The sequence below is a fragment of the Macaca thibetana genome, chromosome 16 (assembly GCF_024542745.1).
Source record: "Macaca thibetana thibetana isolate TM-01 chromosome 16, ASM2454274v1, whole genome shotgun sequence".
Taxonomy (NCBI): domain Eukaryota; kingdom Metazoa; phylum Chordata; class Mammalia; order Primates; family Cercopithecidae; genus Macaca; species Macaca thibetana.
This window is the reverse complement of record NC_065593.1, coordinates 25,162,888-25,184,616: the sequence shown is the minus strand read 5'-3', so window position 1 is coordinate 25,184,616 and position 21,729 is coordinate 25,162,888. Positions and strand designations below refer to the sequence as shown.

At 36.7% G+C, this 21,729-nt stretch overlaps 1 protein-coding gene across 1 annotated transcript in view; it reads right to left on the bottom strand.

Annotated features, from left to right (window-relative positions):
- The window catches only part of CPD (carboxypeptidase D), a 91,077-nt gene that overhangs the window by 27,648 nt on the left and 41,700 nt on the right, over positions 1 to 21,729 (bottom strand). The window contains exons 3-11 of the mRNA XM_050763782.1: positions 21,302 to 21,444; positions 20,452 to 20,621; positions 19,264 to 19,613; positions 18,589 to 18,780; positions 14,713 to 14,880; positions 10,357 to 10,466; positions 3,223 to 3,325; positions 2,592 to 2,734; positions 1,254 to 1,423 (exon numbers count right to left, since the gene is read on the bottom strand). Of these exons, the coding sequence (XP_050619739.1) occupies positions 1,254 to 1,423; positions 2,592 to 2,734; positions 3,223 to 3,325; positions 10,357 to 10,466; positions 14,713 to 14,880; positions 18,589 to 18,780; positions 19,264 to 19,613; positions 20,452 to 20,621; positions 21,302 to 21,444 (1,549 nt within the window). The remainder of the gene's footprint in view (positions 1 to 1,253; positions 1,424 to 2,591; positions 2,735 to 3,222; positions 3,326 to 10,356; positions 10,467 to 14,712; positions 14,881 to 18,588; positions 18,781 to 19,263; positions 19,614 to 20,451; positions 20,622 to 21,301; positions 21,445 to 21,729) is intronic.

The window sequence follows — 21,729 nt, the reverse complement described above, 5'->3', positions numbered from 1 at the left end:
CTCCCAAAGTGCTGGGATTACAGGCCTGAGCCACTGCACCTGGCCTAGGTTTTTAAGATTAATTATACGGCTTTAAAAGAAATTTAGTGCTTGTAGTGGATACTCCCATATCTCCTGGAACTTAAATTCACTTGTCTTCTATCAGGGTATATGGGTGGAAAAGTTGGAGGGGTGCTAAGTTAGGTAGGACATTCTCTGCCAAACACATCCTTCTCACCCTGTTTCTCAGATCCTCTGCTGCTTTAGTTAACACTCTGCCAAAATAGAAGAATCACAGAAAAGACCTCATTACTCATTAGTGTGAGGTTCTAACCCATCCATTTATGGACCACTAGATATCTGAAAACCATTAAAAAACAAAGGCAACGACTAAAATGTTTTCATATATTTACCCTTACTTCAATGGGTATTCAAACTAACTCTTTAGAAATAAGTTATCTAGCAGGAGGAAGGGAAAATGTCCTGTGGTAACATCGATACTTATCAAAAGATAAAAAAGAAAACTACAAGAGAAACCCTGTCTCTACTAAAAATACAAAAATTAGCTAGGTGTGGTGGCACACACCAGTAATATCAACTACTTGGGAGGCTGAGGCACAAGCATCCCTTGAACCCAGGAGGCAGAAGTTTCAGGGAGCTAAGATAGTGCCTCCAGCCTGGGTGATAGAGAGAGGCACTGCCTCAAAAAAAAAAAAAAAAAAAAAAAAAAAAAGTTACTAGCATGTTAAATAGACTGCATTGCTTTGGGCTTGCCTTTATTTAGCAAATAAAGAGAATGATAAATATTCTTTCTATGCATTTTCTATGTTCTTTGTGCTTCATGAACTAACACTTTTGTTACTCCTTTAAAGGAAAAACTATCTTGAACACATTTCCAATAAATTCTACTACAAATTGGAACTGACTTTGTAGAATTACTTCAGCCTTACTCTCCTTTTTAATAAAAAACCTAAGGCCATGAGGATCAGGATTTGATGTGTATTCTAAAGTGTTTTGCCTAATGTCCAGGTTGGAAGCATGTCACAATGAGTCAACTAAGCAATAACTAGAATATTTATTCCAGGAATCTTTTTTTTTTTTTTTTCATGTACTCTATCTGCCACTAAAGGAGAGGCAAAGGTATAACTGCCCCTAAACTTCCCAGCAATCCATTCAAAGTTGCTTAACTAGAATGTTCTGGTAATAATCCTCCAGAATGGAGCCATGTTTGTCTGTCCCCCAAGCACTCTATTTCAAAGCATTCAGTCACTCACCCTCGAGCAGATGCTGTGATTTTATAAGTTCCTGGAACCAGGAGACGCCAGTAATCTCCAGTTTTGTAAGTAGTCACTGGGTGATTAATCTCAGCAACACTAATGGTGGCATTTAATATACCCCTGCCATCTGTGGCATCTAGAACAAATCCTTTGACGCCCTGATGAACCTGGATTAAGTACAAGGACACCAGATTTCAATAGTAAACATCATCATCTAATTATCTTGGGAGGTCATATTCAAAATAACAGATTGTTAACACAAATAAATGGAACAAACAGGAATTTAGGAGTTCAGAGTGAAGTTCAATGTAAATGTTCATTAAAATATTTCTGAAGGCTAATTTTTCATAGGCTTTGTTTCTCTTTATCATGAAGAATATAAATAACACTGTTTAAACATTAGCACATTCCGATGATTTCAGAATATATGACATTCTGTCATATATTCTGAAATCATCGGAATGTGCTAAATATAGCTGTTAATTTTCTTGGGTAGGATAGTAGCACTTACAGTATGTAGTAGCTCCTTATTTTTAGGAGACAGATGCTGAAATAATATTTAGGGGTAAAATACCATACCTGCAATTTATATTAAAATAGTTCAGTCAAAAATATGTATGTGTATGTCAGAGTGTAAATAAAATTTACATTAAAATAAAGCAAATACAACAAAATGTTAAAAATGTTAAATCTAGGTATAGGAATAATTATTGGCTAGTCATAACTTTTCTGTATATTTAAAATTTTTCAGAATAAAATGTCTTTAAATATAGTAAAAAACTCACAGACTTTATGTCACACCACTCAGGAAAAAGAAAAATGCAGAAATGTACTGGCATAAAGTATTAGTCTGATTATCCTAATTAACATTAGTGTATTTCTTATAATCTTTACCTATTGGCCACCACACATACCCAAAAAAAAGGAAATTAATCATTTCACAGTAAATCACTGGCAGTAAGAAAAAGAATAAAAACATTTACTCTACAGCCCATCTTTCTATCACTTGGCCAATGATTAGGTGTGTATCCAATTCATGTTGGTCTTTTTTAAACACAGGGTAAAAAGTGACCACTAATCCTTAAGGGCCAAATATCACTACCTTGTTTAATCATTTTCAACTTTTCCTCACATATACAGATAAACTCATTTCCATCCATGAATTTTCTAGATAAATATATTAAACACCTTGGAATCTACAAATTGGTTAAATATATTAAAACAAATTGAAATTTTAAAGAGTATATTCTAAAATTACTGCATAAAAACCATGTGTACACACAAACATCTTTTCACCCTTGGGAGAAATCTCATACTTTTCCCCTGAATAGTCACCTGTTTCATAAACTGGATTAGTGATCTTCGATTCTGTTCCCAAAAGTTTGGCAGCTCTTTCTCAAATGGATATTTCACACAACCTAGTTCAATAGTCACTTCAAAGCAATTTGTTTGTAAATAGTTCCAGTCCTGCATTCCTCCTAAAAGATAAAAATTAAAATTAATCACTCTGAAGAAGTTCTAAACAGCTCAGATCTCAAAAAGTAAGCAATAGTCCTAGTAAAAAGCCAAATTTATCTCTTATCAGCATTGATTGAAAAATGATAATGTGTTCATGTAAGGGCACTTTGATAACATGTTCATGTGAGGGCAAAACACCTATACCTTCATGTTTAAGAACTCAAATATAGCTTACACTCTTCTATTAGCACATGGAAGATTCTTTGTAATAGCCAGAAGTAAAATGTAATCCTTTAATCAAGTTTTAGTGCAGTATTCTTACTCAACCCTCAATGTACATCAAACACAAAAGTAGTTGAAAAGATTATTTAAATATTTTAAACTACTTAAACTATGTTTTAAAAATAATGATTATTCCTCAAAATTAAAAGATCAGTAACAAGCAGCACCATCTAGGAAAGCAGAAAGGCCATCAAGTTGTAAGGTCTTGATATAAAAGAATCTTTACCTGGGACATTATACCAACTAGCTCCATTTGTTATTCCATGAGGAAAATATTCATTAGGATACATATTCTTGCAAGGTCTACCTTGAAACATCTGGGAATTTTCCTGGAAAAACAAAAAGAATCTTTACTTGTATTTGTTTGTATCTCCATCAAAAATATATATATATATATATATACTGGGAAGATACAGGAAAATAATAAAAGTGGCTTCCAACAGGGTGTGTGAGGGGTGGACGTAGGAGTAGGGTGGGGCTATGAGTAGTGAGACTTTTCAGTGTATAGCTTTTTATGCCATTTTGATTTTTCACTATCTGAACTTAATCTATTTTAAAAAATCAAAATTAAATGTGCTCTGTAAGAAAATATTGACTTCATTTATTACTCACAATTACAAGTAATATAAAACCCAGCTGAACCCCTCTCTAAAAAACATTTCTGTTCATATTCATACTTTCGTTTCATGCCTTCAAGGATCTTGAAGTCCAAAAAAGATAATACACACAGAATAAGAGTAAGCAGCTTTCCCTGACTTCTAGCAGGAATAAGATGGCCCCTCTGTGCTCTGACTGCCCTCTGTACAATTATCTTACATTACAACTACAATTGCACCTTTTTCTTCCCTAAAGACAACGTTTCCTTGAAACAGTTTGTGTGTCTGTGTCCTTAGCATCTAGCATACAGTAGGCGTCCAACTGATAACTCAATGAAGGGTAAGAAAAACTGCCATGGAGACACAAATAAACACCATTGAAAGCAAGAGGAGAGAAAGATTACATCTGATCAGAGTGGCAGGGGGAGTTTCCTAGAAGAAATTGAGCTTTGAAAGATGGTCAAAACTTCATTTATCTCTTTTTGAAAGAGAAAAAAAGTACTGAAAATGTAAAGATAAAAAGAATAATTTCTCATTTTTCTACCACAGATAATTAACCATTTAACTTTAAAATATATAAACAGGGACAGGTAAGATCACGCCTGTAATCCCAACACTTTGGGAGGTCAAGGTTGGAGACCTGCTTGAGCTCAGAAGTTCAAGAACAGCCTGGGGGATACAGTGAGACCTTGTCTCTATGGAAAAAAAAAAAAAAAAAAAAAAGCCATGTATGGTGCTAGATGCCTGTAGAACCAGCTCCCTGGGAGGCTGAGACAGGAAAATAGCTTGACCCCGGGAGGTTGAGGCTGCAGTAAGCCATGACTGCACCACTGCACTGCAGCCTGGGTGACAAAGCAAGACTCTGTCTTAATAAAAACAAAATAAAATAAACGATCCCCTTCTAGAAACTTAATATGCCAATTAAAGGCTTATCATCTCATCACTCTTTTATCAAATAAAAACCATAATTTTAGATTACTGTAATAATTATATGCATGCTCTTTGGCTTTGGTTTTGTTTTGGTTTGAAACTGGGTCTTGTTTTGTCACCCAGCTCGGAGTGCAGTAGTGGAAACACAGCTCACTGCAGCCTCAATCTCCCCACGCTCAGGTGATCCTTCCACCTCACCCTGAGTAGCTGGGACCATAGGCGTGCACCAACACACCCAGCTAATTTTTGTATTTTTTGTAGAGATGGGGTTTGACTATGTTGCCCAGGCTGGTCTTGAACTACTGGGCTCAAGGAATCTGCCCATCTCGGCCTCCTAAATTGTTGAGATTACAGGTGTGAGCCATCACACCGGGCCTGGTATATAACTTTTAGACCTTTTTTTTTTAACTTATATACGAATGGAGAATGGATGCTTCACCCCTCAGTCTTCTTTATGTTTTCAAAATCCACCTTATTGAGATATAATTCACATTCCACACAATTGACTCCATTTAAAGTGTACAATTCAATGGTTTTTAGTATTCACAGAGTTGTATAACCACCCACCATAATAAATTTTAGGATACTTCATCACCCCAAAGGGAAACTCTGTATCTATTAGCATTCTCCATTTTTCCCCAACCTCCACTCCCTACACCCACTCCAAACCATAGGCAACTACCAATCTACCTTCTGTCTCTATGGGTTTGCCTATTCTGAACATTACATATAAACCGAATCATACATTATGTAGTCTCTTGTGACTTCTTTCACTTAGCACGTTTTTAAGGGTCATTCAAGTTGTACCATGTATCATTATTTCATTACTTTTTATGGCTGAATAATATTCCACTGTATGATTTTATATGTCTACTTATCAGTTTGTTAACCCATTCATCAGTTGATGGACATTTTGGTTGTTTCCATTTGGGGCTATTATGAATAATGCTGCTACAAATATTCATGTACAAGTTTTTGTGTGAATACATGTTTCCATTTTTCTTGGGTATATACCTAGCAGTGGAATGCTGGGTCATACTATAATTCTATATTTAATGTTTTGAAGCACTGCCAGACTGTTTTCCAAAGCAGTTATACCATTTTACACCCCACCAGCAATGTACATATAAAGGTTTCAATTTCTCCACATCTTTGCCTGTGCATATTTTCCATTTTTTAAATTACAGTCATCCTAGTGGGTAAGAAGAGGTATTGACTTGCATTTCTCTAATGGCTAACAATATTGAGCATCTTTTCATGTGCTTGTTAGCCATTTCCTCTTCTTTAGAGAAATGTCCATTCAGATCCTTTCCCCATTTTTCACTTGGATGATATGTCTTTTTACTATTTAGCTGTAAGAGTTCTTTATATATTTTAGATATAACACCTTTATCATATGATTTACAAAAATTTTCTCTCATTCTGTGGATCATCTTTTTATTTATTTATTTTTTGGGGGCTGGGGTCTCCTTCTGCCACCCACGCTGGAGTGCACTGGCATGATCATAGCTCACGATAGCCTCTACTTCTTGGGCTCAAGCAATCCTTCGGCCTCAGCCTCCCAAGTAGCTGGGACTACAGGCACATGCCACCAAGCCCAGCTTCTATGAGCTGTCTTTTTACTTCCTGAATGTTATCTGTTATGGATTGAGTTGTGTCCTCCAAAAATATATTGAAGTCCTAACCCTCAGTACCTCAGAATGTGATCTTATTTGGAAATAAGTTCCTTACAGAGGTAATCGAGTTAAAATGAGGTGATTAGCATGGGCTCTAATCCAATATGACAGTGTCCTTGTACAAAGGGGAAACTGGGATACAAAGACACGGGGAGAATGCCATGTGATGAAGAAGGGTTGGAGTGAAGGAATGCCAATGGTTGCCAACAAAGCACCAGAAACTAGGGAGAAACAAGGAAGGATTCTTCCACAGTTTCAGAGGGAGCATGGCCCTGGCAACACTGTGATTTTGGACTTCTGGCCTCCAGAACTGTGAGACAATAAATTCCTGTTGTCTTAGACAATCCAGTTTGTGGAATTTTGTTACAACAGAACAAAAAAAACAGTTTTCTTTGCAGTAAAGAAGTTTTTAATCTTGATGATGTCCAATATATCAACCTTTTCTTGTCACTTGTGCTTTTGATGTCTTATCTAGAGGAGAACCAAAGTCTCAAAAATGTATTCCTTTTTTTTTTTTTTTTTAGTTTTATAGTTTTAGTTCCTATATTTAGGTTTATGACCAATTTTAAGCTAATTTTGGGGTGCGGAGTGAGGAAGGTATCTAGTTTATTCTTTTGCATATAAATATCCAATTGTCCCAGCACCATTTATTTTAACAATCTATTCTTTGCCTATTGAATTGTCTTGGCATCCTTTTCTAAAAAAAAATCAACTGACCATCAACATAAGAATTTATTCCTGGGCTCTCAGTTCTATTTCATTGATCTGTATGTCTGTCCTTATGCCAGTACCACACTGTATTAATTACTGTAGCTTTGTGGTAAGTTTGGAATTGGATGTACGAGTTCCCTAACTTTTGTCATTTATTCTTCATTTCAGAGATAATTTTGTCTTTTTCTTCCATTTTTTTTCCTGAGTCCTATAAACTTTATTTTATTTCTCCCTGGTTTTTTGTTTCCTGGCTTCTGTTTTTATTTTTTGACTATCTGAGTTGAGGTAGTTTCTCATATCCTCAACGTATATTTGGGTATGCTTAATCTGTTTAGAATGCCAACTGAACAGTTTTCTTCTGCTTCTTGATTATTTTTTGCTAATGGTAGGGTTTCCTTAGTTTCTATATGTGATATTTCATTTCTTAATTTTCTGCAATCGTTTTCCATGGACTTTATTTTCCTTGTTTATTTTTATGATATTGGGCATTTAATATCATTCCTAGCTTAATTCTAGCAAAATCCAGGAACCTCAATGTGGTTATTTATTTGTCTCGGTGGTAAGGGTGGAGCTGGAAGTCTTCTGATTTTAAGGTTCTTTTCTGTTTTGTAAAACCTTACATTTCTCCCCACTTTTTCCTTTTCCCATTCACCATTTAATTGTCAAGGAGCACTTCTTCATTTCTATCTTTGTCTTTTTTTTCCTTCTCCAGAAGCTATGAGTTTGGAAGATCTCCCTGTAACCATCCTCTCCTTTTAAACTGTGCTTATCCCGTTAAATCACACCAAATCCTTTAAGTTGTATGCATTTTGAAATCTCTTCCCTGTATTCCAGAGCTCTCATCTGCCCAGTTATTCTTTTAGTATTTTTGGATTTAGCGCATATGTGATGTATGGTGGTCACTCCAAATTACCTTCACAGCTGCCCTTCAGTGGCACCCACTTCTGTCTTCTCCATAAGTTTTCGTGGTCTGCTTTACCTCATCACAAAGCCTTGTGGTGGGGCAAAGACGGGGTAGGTGCATGATAGATCATGCTGAGATTTCTTGATTTTTAAAAAATTTACAGTTATTTTGCAGTTTCAGGATCTTTTGTGATGCCAACAGTGTGGTTTTGTGTAAAATTTGGTAGTTTTTAAGTCGTTTTATATTGTTTAAAGAAAAACCCTGGGAGATTGGTTATCATATAGCCATTATTGTCTTTGGCTGCTCAGATATCTCCCAAGACTATTTACTTTTGAGAAGTTTTGAAGAGTAAATATAAAGAAACTTGGAATGGTAGCTTCATGGGGGCTTATTAAGGTTAGTAGAAAATATTTTTAGAGGAGCTGCTTATGACCAAGGAAAAAAAAGGCTGTGAGTGAAGACTGGGGAGTTTAATTATCACCTTCCCCATTTACAACATAAGATATGAAGACATAAGATTCCAGGAGGTAGAATGCAGTGGGATCAAGAAATGGAGGAGAATATTGTTAAGACACATATAAGTAACAACTGAGAAGACAGAATCTTAGTGAACTCACATCAGATTACTCAAAGTTCTACTTCAGTTCAATGCAAAGTGATTGACTATGAATAAGAGGGATAGAGCTGGAATAGGAGGCTCAGATAGAGGATAAAGGCTCTGAATCACCATAGTGGGAACTGAGCCAGGGAGTCAAGTAGCTAAACAGGAAATGTTGCCATGTAGGACTGAGGGTTCAGCTGAAGTTGTAGAGCATACATATGGACTATAGCAAATTGCCATGACTGCGTGACCACTCTGGGCTATACCTGTAATATTGGTATGGAGAAAAGAGATAATGGTAATTACTGAGGACTGGAGGGCAAAGCAGATATGTCAAAGGGGTGTACAAGATCCTTAGGAGAATCACTGAAAAGGTATGTCCATGGGTCTAGGCTACAGAGAAAGGTAAATCAAATCAAAAGGGTTAATAGTCTAAGAAAACAAAGAGAAGATAAGGAACTAGAAGCCAAAATGAAGGGGAAAAGCAGAAATCATGAGAATAAGCATAGAATGTGATGGGAATATATGCAAAATCCGACCATTTAATTTTTATTTTGATGGTTGGGACACTATCCATTCTCCTCTTATTACTCCACGTGTGTACTTCAAAAACACATATATGTCCAAACAGAAGGCAATAATTCTCTAAGGTGAAATGAACAGCTGTACTCCTGTAGTAGAAACTGAACAATCTCACAAGATTCATTTGCAGAGAATGAGGGAATGGGAAAAGATAGAGGGCTGTGACTGGAGAGTACAGAGTTACAGTAATAATATTCATTACCTATAACCAATAATAGTACCAATACAACCAATAATAATACTAAGTCAGTAGTAACACCAAAAATTGAAACTAACAAGCCCAGTTTACAAGCCTCAACTTTTAACATGTTTCTAAGACAATTTTTATTTTTTTGAGACAGGGTCTCAGCTTTGTCACCCAGGCTAGAGTATAGTGTTGTGATCAAGCTCACTTCAACCTCAATCTCCTGGGACAGAGTGATCTTCCCACCTCAGCCTCCTAAGTAGCTGGGACAACAAATGTGTGTCACCATGACCGGCTAATTTTTTAAATTTTTATTTGTAGTACAGGCAAGCTCTTGCTATGTTGCCCAGTCTGGTCTCAAACTCCTGAGAGCTCAAGCAATCCTCCTGCCTTGCCCTACCAAAGTGCTAGGATTCCAGGCATAAGCCACCAGGCCTGGTGCTAAGAATGATTTTTAAATTAAATTTTCACACACAACACATTTTAACATTCCCGATTGTAAGAGTAATCCATGTTCATTATAGGAAGTTTGGAAAATACAGAAGTTTCTGCCTGCTTTTCCTTGCTATATGTAACAATAGGATCTTAAAGACCTTAGACTAAAGTTTGGCAATTTTTTCCTGTAAAAAACCAGACAGCAAATATTTCAGACTTTTTAGATGCAAAAGTCTTTGCTGAAACTACTCAACTTTGCCGTTTGATCACTGGATTTTTCTTCTTTAGTTTGTTAATATAGTAAATTATACTGACTTACTTTGAAATGTTGAAGGAGAAAGCAGCCACACACAATATATAAAAATATGGCTGCGGCTGTGTGTCAATATAATTTTATTTACAAAAACAGGTGGTGGGCAAGATTTGGCCCCAGAGCTATAATGCACTAAGCCCCTTTCTTGGTCTACTTTCTGGGCTTATAACTTATTTGTCAAATAAAATAAATTGACATGTATATGTTCCAGGTACTGTGCTAAAACCATAGATAAAAGGCCAATGGAGAAAGACATGCAGTGTATTCAAAAGTGAGGTGGGAAACAGGAGAAAAAGCTGTTTTTCAGAAACAGCTGTCATGCTTTCTTAACTATGGAAGCACTTGACCTGAGTCTTAAAGGACTTTAAAGCATATTTTTAAATAAAAGAATTAATTTTATAGCATTTTATATTCAAAGACAAGCCTACCTTGGAATAAGAAAGTGCTATTTGTTGAAACACAGCATCATCTGGTGATTTACTATATGTGGCAAGTCCTTGTTCATCATCATCAAAAGGGTAGTTAACCACCAAAGAACCTATAAAGGAAAAGAGGAAAATGTATCACGTTGTCTGTTTCAAGATGAATTATTAACATAAAGCTTTTCAGAATACTGCTAGAGAAGAGAAAACAATAAAATTTGCCAAGCAAAATTTCTTCAACAGAAATGAAAACTACACTAATTTCTTCAATAGAAAATCAAAGTGAAAAAGTGAAAAAATATCTTTCAAATGGCTACTTTTCTAAAGCCAAAAAAAAGATGTATAGTACTTCTACCAAACAGTCTACCTCAAAAAAATAATTAGCATCAACACAGAAAGGATTAGCAACAAAAGAAAAAGGCAGATATATAGGATTCCATTAAAATCAAAAACTTTTATGCATCAAGGACATAAGAAAGAGAAAAGACAACCTATAGAATGGGGGAAAATATTTTGCAAGCCTGTTAAGGGTCCAGTATCCAGAACATATTTTAAAACTCTTTCAACTTAACAACAAAGACAAAAACTCAATTAAAATTTGGGCAAAGGACTTGAACAGATATTTCTCCAAAGAACATAGATAAATGGCCAACAAGCTCATGAAAATATCCTCGGCATCATTAGTTATTGGAGAAATGCACACCAAAACCAAAATGAGGTACTACTTCTCACCCACTAGGATGGCTATAATAATAAAAATAGAAAATAGTAAATGGTGGTGAGGATAGGAAGAAACTGGAACCTCATACATTGCTGGCAGGAATGTAAAATAGTCCAGCCTCGGCAATTTCTCAAAAAGCTTAACATGGAATTATCATATGACAATTTCACTCCTAGGTGCACACCCAAAAGAACTGAATACAGGGGCTGTGTACAGTAGTTCACACCTATAATCTCAGCACTTTGGGAGGCCAAGGCAGGTGGATTGCTTGAGCCCAGGAATTCAAGATCAGTCTGGGCAACACTGGGAGATCCTGTCTCTACAAAAAATTAAAAATAAGCCAGGTGTGGTGGTGCATGCTGGCAGTTCCAGCTACTTGGGAGGCTGAGGGAGGAGGATTGCCTGAGCTCAGGAGTTTGAGGCTGCAGTGAGCCATGATCACACCACTTACATTCCAGCCTGGGTAACAGAGTGAGACTCTGTTTCAAAACAAGGGGGGCACAGGGAAAAGAAAAAAGGAACTCAAATAGATATCTGAATGCCAATGAGCATAGGAGAATTTTTCATTGTAGTCAAAAAGTCAAAACAACCCAAATGTCCATCAGTAAGTAAATGGATAAAGTATATGTGATATTGATACATACACATGTATATATAATACACTATTATTCAACCATAGAAAGGAATGAAGTACTGATACATGTTACAACATGAGTGAACCTTGAAAACACTGTGCTAAATCAAAGAAGCCAGACATGAAAGGTCATATGCTATATGATTCCATTTCCATGAAATATCCAGAATAGGTAAATCCCCAGAGACAGAACAAAGATTGGTGGTTACCAGAGCTTGAGGGGAGAAAGGAAAGGGGAGTCACTGTTAAATGGGTGTGGGGTATCCTTTCGGGGAGATAAAAATGTTTTGGAACAAGATAGAGGGGGCAGTTACAAAACACTATGAATGCACTAAATGCCACTGGAATTATGTAAACTTCGCCTCAATAAAAAAATTAGTATCAAAATTTTTGAAAATTTATGAAAAAGAATATTGCTTTACCCTATCTTCTTTCAAGATCCTTCTAAATTATAAAGTTGGCAGTGAAAGGAATCAGAACGTGCTGCCCCAGAATATGACTCTTTAGCGTATTAATTATTTAGGGCTGAAGGCAACTGAGAAACAGCAGATGCAGGAAAGGCTATCTACCCTCCCCCTTTCTGCCTAAAATTGGGCATAAATTTCACGTGAGAAAGGCACCTTCCTGGTACCATCAGAGATGGGATAATCAATGCCAAGATGAGTTGACACAAACAAACCTTAGTGAAATAACCCTCATCTTTCATTAGTTTCCCCCACATATTTCCTAGTCACTTTCCTACAATTTATCCTCCTTAGAAGTCCAAACTCCTTCCTTTGTGTAGTCACTTTTCCACAAGGTATCTATCACCCTTTGTTATAAGAGCAGTAAGTCCTTAACACTAACTGCTTTTCTGAGGGTTTCACGTCTTTCCTATGAACTCCCCCACCGCCTGTTGCCTGTGCCACATACAAACATCAATAAAATTTGTATGCTTTTTCCTTTTAATCTGTCTTTTATCACCTTAATTCACAAGCTCCAGCTACGGAATCTATGAGGTTTTTTACTCCTGTACAGCAACAAAGAAATTCTCCTTCAAACTGCTTTGCCAAGATTTCAAACTCCATTTAAATAAGGATTTTAAGATGAGAAAACAAAGTATGTCATGGAAAGAAAAATGCCTGCACGACTAAAGATTCCTACCTCTCACCATGCCAAGGTTTGGATACCACATTTGTAAATCTGTGACTTATTTTCACCGGAATGTAACTATTATTAACTTTTTAGATTTAGCCAACATGATGTGTGATTTATTATGAGAATATTTTTAAAGCTCTAAATAGAAAGTGTCTTCTATCAAACACAGCATTAAACACATAAAATATAATAAAAAAAAACAAAAAATTTATTTTTCCAACTAGGGTATAACTTCATCGTTCTTATTTGACTCTCTGAGAAGAATATATGATTACCAACTGTAGAAGTACTTTTTTCTACTATTGGCAATCTTTCAAAGCAATTTTTGGAGAATCTCACTTAACTTCCTAAATCTAACTATCCATCAGTATGTACTGTCATTCTAAAATGGCAGGCTACTCTATATGACATGAAGGCTCAACTATGATACTTCTGGATATTCCAATAAATGTTGAAACTAAATTTCTTCCCCATTGCCCCTGGTGCTAATACTTGTTACTCTTTTTTTTTTTTTTTTTTTTTTTTTTTTTTTTTTTTTTTTTTTTAGCAGTTTTACTGATGTAATTCAAATACCATGCAATTCACCCATTTAAAGTTGGTTATATTCACAGGGTTGTACAACCACTACCACTATCTAGTTATAGAACATTTTCATAACTCCAAAAAGAAACCCCAAAATCCACTAGCAGTCACTCCCCTATCACCTCCTACCACTATTCACTTCAGCCCAATGCAATCTTTAATCTACTTTCTGTCTCTATGGATATGCCTACTCTAAAAATTTCATAAAAATATAATCATTAACTTGATTTAAAAAAATAATAATCATGCACCATGTGGTCTCTTATGACTGGCTTTTGTCACTTAGCATAAGGTTTCAAGGATCTATGTTATAGCATGTATCAGCACTTGATTCCTTTTCGAGACAAATAATATTCATTGTAAGGGCAGACCACATTTTATTTATCCATTTATCAGATGATGGTTGTTTGGGTTGTTTCTACCTTTTTGTTATTGTGAATAATCCTGAATGAACATTCGTGTACACTGAACATTCATATACATGAGCATTGTATATTAAATGAGTGAACATTTTGTTCAAGTGAGTTTATGTGTGGACACATTTTGGTTCTCTTGGGTACCGATATCTTCACTCTTATTCACAACCTTAGTTGGACATTGTGGTGATTTTTAATCTTGACACTCATTCTATTCAACTGATCCATCCCTGCTAAATTATATGGAGGTATATGCGCTCAGGTACTACATGAGAATGTGGTCATTTTGCTGCAGTTAAGGACATACCAAGTGAAAAATAGAGAATATCAAAATCTAAATTTACATGAAAGATTTATTAAACTTCAAGGAGAAAACAGAAATAAACATTTGGATCAATTTTTATTAATGACAAAGAATAGGTTACCAAGTTCCCAGTGTGAGAGATAAATACAAAATACCTGAAGAACTATGAGAGGAAGAGGAGAGGAGAAGGAAGAGCAGAGTAGGGGGAGAGATGGGGGAGAAGGAGAGGAGAGGAGAAAAAAGACAAGAGAAGAAAGGGGAGAGGAGATAAGAGAAGGGAGAGAGAGAAGTAGTAGGTGAGAAAGGAGAGGAGAAAGGGTGGAGAGAAGAGATGGGGGTAGAAGGAGAAGAGAAGAGGAGGAAAAAAATGAGAGAAAGCAGGAGGAAAGAAACAGCCAGGACACTGGCTGAAAAAGTAATGAGAAAAGACCTTTACTGTTGTCTGCCATAAAAGCAGTAACAGGATACTCATTTTAAGAAAGCATAACACTACAAACAGATAAAATTCCACCAGGATTTCCAAATGCTCTCAACAAGAACTAATTAGTAGAATATAAAGTTGCCATACCTCCATGCAGGTTTGCTGAAAGTACAAATGGATAGGACTTCATCCAGCTCATTACAGCAATAGTTTCTGGTTGCGTAGGATCTGTGATCTGAACAAACTGGTCTGGGAAATTTCGGTTCAGGTCAAAGTTGTTGCTGTTGTTTCTGCCAATTACACTTACTGAATCTCCTGTATGATATGATAAAGGATGTGAATATAAGCCATGTTCACTTCTATTTTATTCCAACACGTACTACTTCAGATACCTTAACTCAAGGCAAATGTGAACATATCAGGCTTCACTATTATCAATCACCTATGATTATGAAACTGTCTTTGCAAAATTATTACAGTAGGACAAATCTGACATAGTTGACTCCACATTTTTTTTTTTTTTTTTTTTTTGAGATGCAGTCTCAGCCACCCAGGCTAGAGTGCAGTGGCACAATCTCAGCTCACTGCAACCACCATCTCCCAGGTTCAAGCAATTCTCCCATCTCAGCCTCCCAAGTAGCTGGGATTCCAGGCACCTGCCATTATGCCTGGCTAATTTTTGTATGTTTTAGTAGAGATGGGGTTTCATCATGTTGGCCAGGCTGGTCTTGAACTCCTGACATCAGGTGACTCGCCCCCCTCAGCCTCCCAAAGTGCTAGGATTACAGGAGTGAGCCACCACGCCTGGCCAGACTCCACCTTACTTCTAACCTCCAAGCTGTCCTTGGTCATTCCTGGGCATCGGCCAAGCTAACTTTGGGAGAAATTTAGCTTACAGTTTAATTTTAAAGCAAGGATGATAATAACCTTTCCCAAAACTAAACCACCTTTGTAAAACTAATGAAAGGTCACAAGGTTGGGATTATAAGAGGGGCCTGAATTTGGCTAACATGTATGTGTAATTAAAGAATAACCAGCCATCATTTTAGAAGTTATAAGATTTGTAACTTCCCCAACTACTCCTGTAGATAACATCACTATTGAACCTAAGATTGGCCTTCTGAGACGTTTTTCAGACTTTTGCATTTCTGACAACCAGCTGACATCACCAAGACCAGTGACTTGTAACTCAGCTGGTCCTGTGGCTCCCAACCAGAAGCTGACTCAGTACATGAGGACTGTTTTCCACATCCCTATGATTTCATCTCCAACCAATCAACCCATTCTCTAGCCCCTTGTCCATCAAACTATCTTTGAAAAACCCTAATCTCTGAGCCTTCGGGGAGACTGATTTGAGTGATAACTCCAGTTCTCCTGCGTGGCTGGCCTTGCATGAATTAAACTCTTTAATGCGATACCATGGTCTCAATGCACTGTTTTGCCTGTGTAGCAGGCAGGAAGAACCTGTAAGACATTACTTTTTTTTTTTTTTTTTTTTTTTGAGATGGAGTCTCGCCTTGTTGCCCAGGCTGGAGTGCAATGGCGCAATCTTGGCTTACTGCAACCTCTGCTTCCCGGGTTCAAGCGATTTTCCTGCCTCAGCCACGCCAGTAGCTGGGATTACAGGTGTGCACCACCACACCCAGCTAATTTTTTGTATCTTTAGTAGAGATTAGATTTCACCATGTTCACCAGGCTGGTCTCAAACTCCTGACCTTGTGATCCACCTGCCTCAGCCTCCCAAAGTGCTGGGATTACAGGCGTGAGCCACAGTGCCTGGCTGGGCATTACAATTAAAACACATCTTTTTCACACTGCGTGTTTAAAAACTGTATCTCTTCCAGATATTTTGAACAGAAAGGTAAAACCATTATCGTTTGATTTTTGTCCTCTGCTCATAATCTGGGAGGAAAAAAATTCCAATTAGACAAATTATATTAAAGCACTGTTTAAGTGTCACTAATCCGCATATAATGACATGATCACAATGTTGAATGGAAATTACTGATCAGAGGAGAACTCTATACTCTTTTTCCTTTTTTTTTTTTTTTTTTTTTTTTTTTTTTGAGACAGAGTCTCACTCTGTGGCCTAGACTATAGTGCAGTGGCGCCATCTCGGCTCACTGCTACCTCCACCTCCCGGGTTCAAGCAATTCTTGTGCCTCAGCCCCCCAAGTAGCTGGAATTACAGGTATGTGCCACCACGTCCAGCTAATTTTTTGTATTTTTAGTAGAAACAGGGTTTCACCATGTTGGCCAGGCTGCTCTTGAACTCCTGGCCTCAAATGATCCACCCACCTCGACCTCCCAAAGTGCTGGGATTATAAGCGTGAGCCACTACGCCTGGCCAGGAACTCTACACTCCTCTCTGTACTTGTATAAAGCTCACTAAGACATTGTAAGAAATAGACCAAATGAAAAGAAAATTGTGATATGCTCACATTAAAGTGATCACAAAAAGGTAAAGTTAGCCAAGAACACAGCTGGAAGTTTAACCTGACGGAAGAGAAAGTTCAATTTAAGCTTAACTGTGCATATTCCATTTTAATAGCGAGTAGGAGCCTTACTATTGTCATTATAATGAGAAAAATTGCAAGAGACTGAAGAAAACTGGAGGGCTTACTAGTGTAATTAGTTCCACCTTTCAGAAAGGTCTAGGGAGTATGTAGGAGAGATTTGTGGCACTGACAGAGAATGAGAACCTTAGGGGGAAAAATCTGAAATATATACATATATAAGTAAGATCTTGTGCCCATTTGTTCAAGAGAGCTTCTGGGTACTAATGACCAACTCCTGGGTACTAATGACCAACTAATGACCAACTGATCCTCCCAATGGTCAAGTCAGTGCTAGTAATAAGTCATGAGGCTCCATATTATACTGTGGTGCCTGATAGATATCATTGGCTGGAAGAAATCATGGGCTGGGAAAAGATGAACTCTCACTCCCCTAGTGTTGTTTATAAGGGTCTGCTGTCCCAGCCCATACTATAACGCCCCAGGAAAGATGGGCTTGCCCAGAGAAGGCAAAGAAATCGGGAAGTCAATAAATTAGCAAGTCTGGAACATGCACAGGGAGTAGAACTAAGAGTCAAAACAGAGTCACTGGCTCAGAGAGATATCTGGTTTGATTTTTCACTTATGAAATAAGGTTCCCAAAATAATAATTTAATAAGAACTGTAAACTCAAAATAAAATTCTAAGGCCCTGCTCAATAGGCAGGGCCTATCTGAATAGATTCCCTCCTCTTGACCAGGGCACTCCAAAGTTAACCTGAAAGACTGGTTCAGGCCATGACGGGAAATGGGGGTCAGACATGCCTCATTATGCCTCCTCTCTTTTGGAAATCAGGAAAAGCCAATCAACATTTAATACCAACAGAGGCCTTAAGTCTGATAAGAAACATTTACAATCTATTCTCTGTGAAGCCTGCTACCTGGAGGCTTCATCTACATGATCAAACTTTGGTAACTACAACCTCTTATCCTAACCCAGACATTCCTTTCAACTTAATAACTCTTTCAACCCTCGCCCCCTTTTTGGACCAAACCAATGTATATCTTAAATGTGTTTGATTGATGTCTCATGTCTTCTAAAAATGTATAAAATCAAGCTGCACCCTGACTACTCTGAACACATGTCGTCAGGGTCTGAGGGCTGTGTCATGGGCCATAGTCACTCATATTTGGCTCAGAATAAATCCCTTCAAATATTTTACAGAGTTTGACTCTTTGTCAACAGAACTATTGCTGAAATAAAACAATTTGTAAAAGTCTTATATTCTATTTCTAGTAAATAAGAACCATTACCAAGTGGAAAACACCACTAAATATATAAATTTGATCGCATAATTCCTGAACAGACCAGATCATCATATAAGAATACAAGAGCTAAAATCAATCACAAATTATAAGGAAAAAAAATAGGAAGAAATTCCGAAAGAACCAGTTCAAATTCTGTTCTACATCAAAATAATCATTCTATATGATGATCAAATGATTAAGAATTAATAGCTATTCTTTACCTTCCTGGGACTTTTCATATCCATCAGGATTCATGGATGGCATAAGGTGAATTCTAGTGCTATGAACCAAATCTGTGACTTCAGGGTCTGTTCCAAAGTTCTTACAAAGGTATTCGATGAGGTTCAACAGCAGTTCTCTTCCAACCACTTCATTTCCATGCATATTTCCAATGTACTTAAATTCTGGTTCACCTGAAAACAAAGTAATTACATGGAAGGCTTTTTTTTGTTTCTAATCACCATGGACTCTGTTTTATTCCCCAACATATATAAATCCTGTACTAAAAATTTTTTTAAACATGTATTTTGGCAAAGGAGGCAGAAAAAACCTTCAGAAACATCTTATAAAGCAGTTTCCTTACTAATACGTATGTCTGAGCAGGCTCAAAGCATATATATGCCATGTAATATAAATAAATAAAACACTATTAGCAGAATAAATCTAATCTATGCACATATTAAATACCATGCCTAATATGGGTTAGCAAAAGGATTTCCTCTTTTCCGGGAAAAGATTAGTTACATTTTTTTTTTTTTGCTTTCTTTTAATTTTAGTTAGGTTTTCTTAATGCCAGTTATACAAACTGTAGGCGACCTTTCTGGATGAAACATAGCAATATTGAACATGGCTTTGAGGGGCACTACTGAAATTATGTGTAAGACCATACCAATTACCTGGTTCATGGACACCTGGATTATCAGATATCTCCATCACATAAAGTTCTCTTGACTCTACTGATTTTCCCAATGAATAAAGCCGGGTAATGTTAGGATATTCATTGGCAAACCTTCTCAAGAAGATTTCCATATCAGGGAAATGGTGGTGGTGAAAGTCCTTCGGCTGAATTGGCTGGTAGGAGGATGATGTTCCAGAAAGAATATTAGGTATAGCAACTGTGCTAGCAGTTGCTACAGCCTCTGTCGTGTCAGGGATTACTGAAGTTACAGTTGGCCTAAGAGACAAATCCACCTCTGTGGCTGGTCCTTCTTTCACCACTATATTAGTAACAGTCAATGGCATATACCTGAAAAAAAAAAATTGGAAAAGTAAACGGTTTATAGTTAAGACATACAATGCTTTAACATTATAAAAGCACAGAAGCCTTTTCATCCTCTTATGCTTAGCGATCTATCAAAACTCAAACTAAATAGAGATGTGTAAATTTAAGAGTTTTAGGACATTATTTCACAAAGAACCCCAGATTAAACAACTATTTCTCTTACCAAATCTTCTCAAGTACCACACACTAGAATGTATACCAAAAAAATTACATTCAAAGGAAAGAACATGTTGAAAGATGCGGCTGTTACTCCATTGTAACCACTGCTACAGTACTCAAACAAGGGATAAATTATACAATTCTTTGCAGTGTCTTATCAAACTGACATTCCAACTTCTTTTTCAAGCAGGAAAGTTCAAGATTAAAGGTTATCAATTAAATCCTTATCAAAGTGAGCTTCCAGAAAGCTTTCCAGGGGAGGTGGGAAACCACTCATTTAATAAATCAGAAAGCTGTTAAGACAGTTCTTCAAAAGTGTCATTTACAGAGCACTGGGTTTCTTCTACTCTGGTATTCAGTTAGCTTTAAGGCAATGCTTTACACAGCTGAATATCTTTTCACGTTTTAAAAACTGTCCTTCCTCTATTGCTACAACTATGCTTCATATCCCATTGTACTATTAGACTATGTGACAAAAAACTCCACAATAGTATTTTCTTATTACAAAAGGAGAAAAATCAGAAAATACGGAAAAATAAAAGCCACAAAAAATAAACAACATGTACTAGACTATATTTCTGTCTTAGATATAAAACAGAGACTTGACATTTTAACTAAGAGTCTACATAGTTTAAATTCTTACCCAGTTAAAACTACTGTAAGGTTATAAGTTCCAGGAACAAGTAATCGGTAGAAATCACCAAATCTGCCTGTTGTGATATTATGATTAATACCAGCCACTGAGATGGTTGCATTCTCTAAACCAGATCCTGTTATGGAATCTTTAACAAATCCTTTCACTCCAATGTGAACCTAAGAAGACAAGAATCCAAGTTCAGAGACCATGAATTTAGAAGGCAAAAGGGCACAACTTTTCTCTGCACTGATAGTAGAATTTCTAAAAAATAAAGTGACTCTTCTCTCTCCCCCAAAACATTTTCAATCCCTTGAAGTTTAAATAAAATACAGACAGAAGTACTAAATCCTTAAACTTAAGCCATGTGTCTGAACTCGACACTAGTAAGGTGCTTTTAAAATTCCCTCTCCTCAAAGCCAGACTTCTAGTTTTCTCAACAGGGTGTAATTGCTGGTGTATCCAATTGCTGTATTAGTCTGTGTGATGTTTAAATTAAACTGATGTCCATGGTTCATATAGTGGTAAAGGCTCACTAGCAAATATGATCACGTGACATTGTAAGACCCTGAAAGTACAAATTTGGCTAATTATTTCAGTTTGTATAAGTTAGTGTTCCAAGACAGGCAAAGGAAGCCCTACGGAGCAGAGAGCTGGGGGCAAGGGGCAGGGGAAGCAGAACTAGAATATGTTTTAATAGATTGTAACCTAATAATCTTTAAAGATAATTTATAATCTTAAGTAGTAAAAACAGATAAAGGACATCTAATACTGTATAGATTGTCATTCACATGCATCCAGATTTCTCTCTTATTTAATCCTGTTTCTATACCCCAACCTTCCAGTCATCTACTTTTACCTTTTCAATCAATGTGATCAAAGACTCACGATTGTTCTCCCATTCCTGTCGAAGCTGTGAAGCAGGTGGGTACTTGCAACAAGACAGTTCTAATGTGATCTCGAAACAGTTGGCCCACACATAATTGTAATCTTGCATACCACCTGTAACATGGAAAAAAGAAGTTTACTCTCAGAAGGAAAATAATTATACCCTCCAAAAGACTGAAGAAATTAAATCAGCCAACTCCGCATGTATAAATTTTCTTTTCTTTTCATTAAATTGTTTGAAATTGTAGAAGGCATCTGAACTATAGTGGAGGCTAAGAAGGAAGGTTAAAAGGAATATACATTGAAAAAGAACATATAGTGAAAAATACATTTAATTGATAGAATGAGCAGTTATGAAAAGTACAAAGATACCAGTTAATACCAGTAACAATAACGATA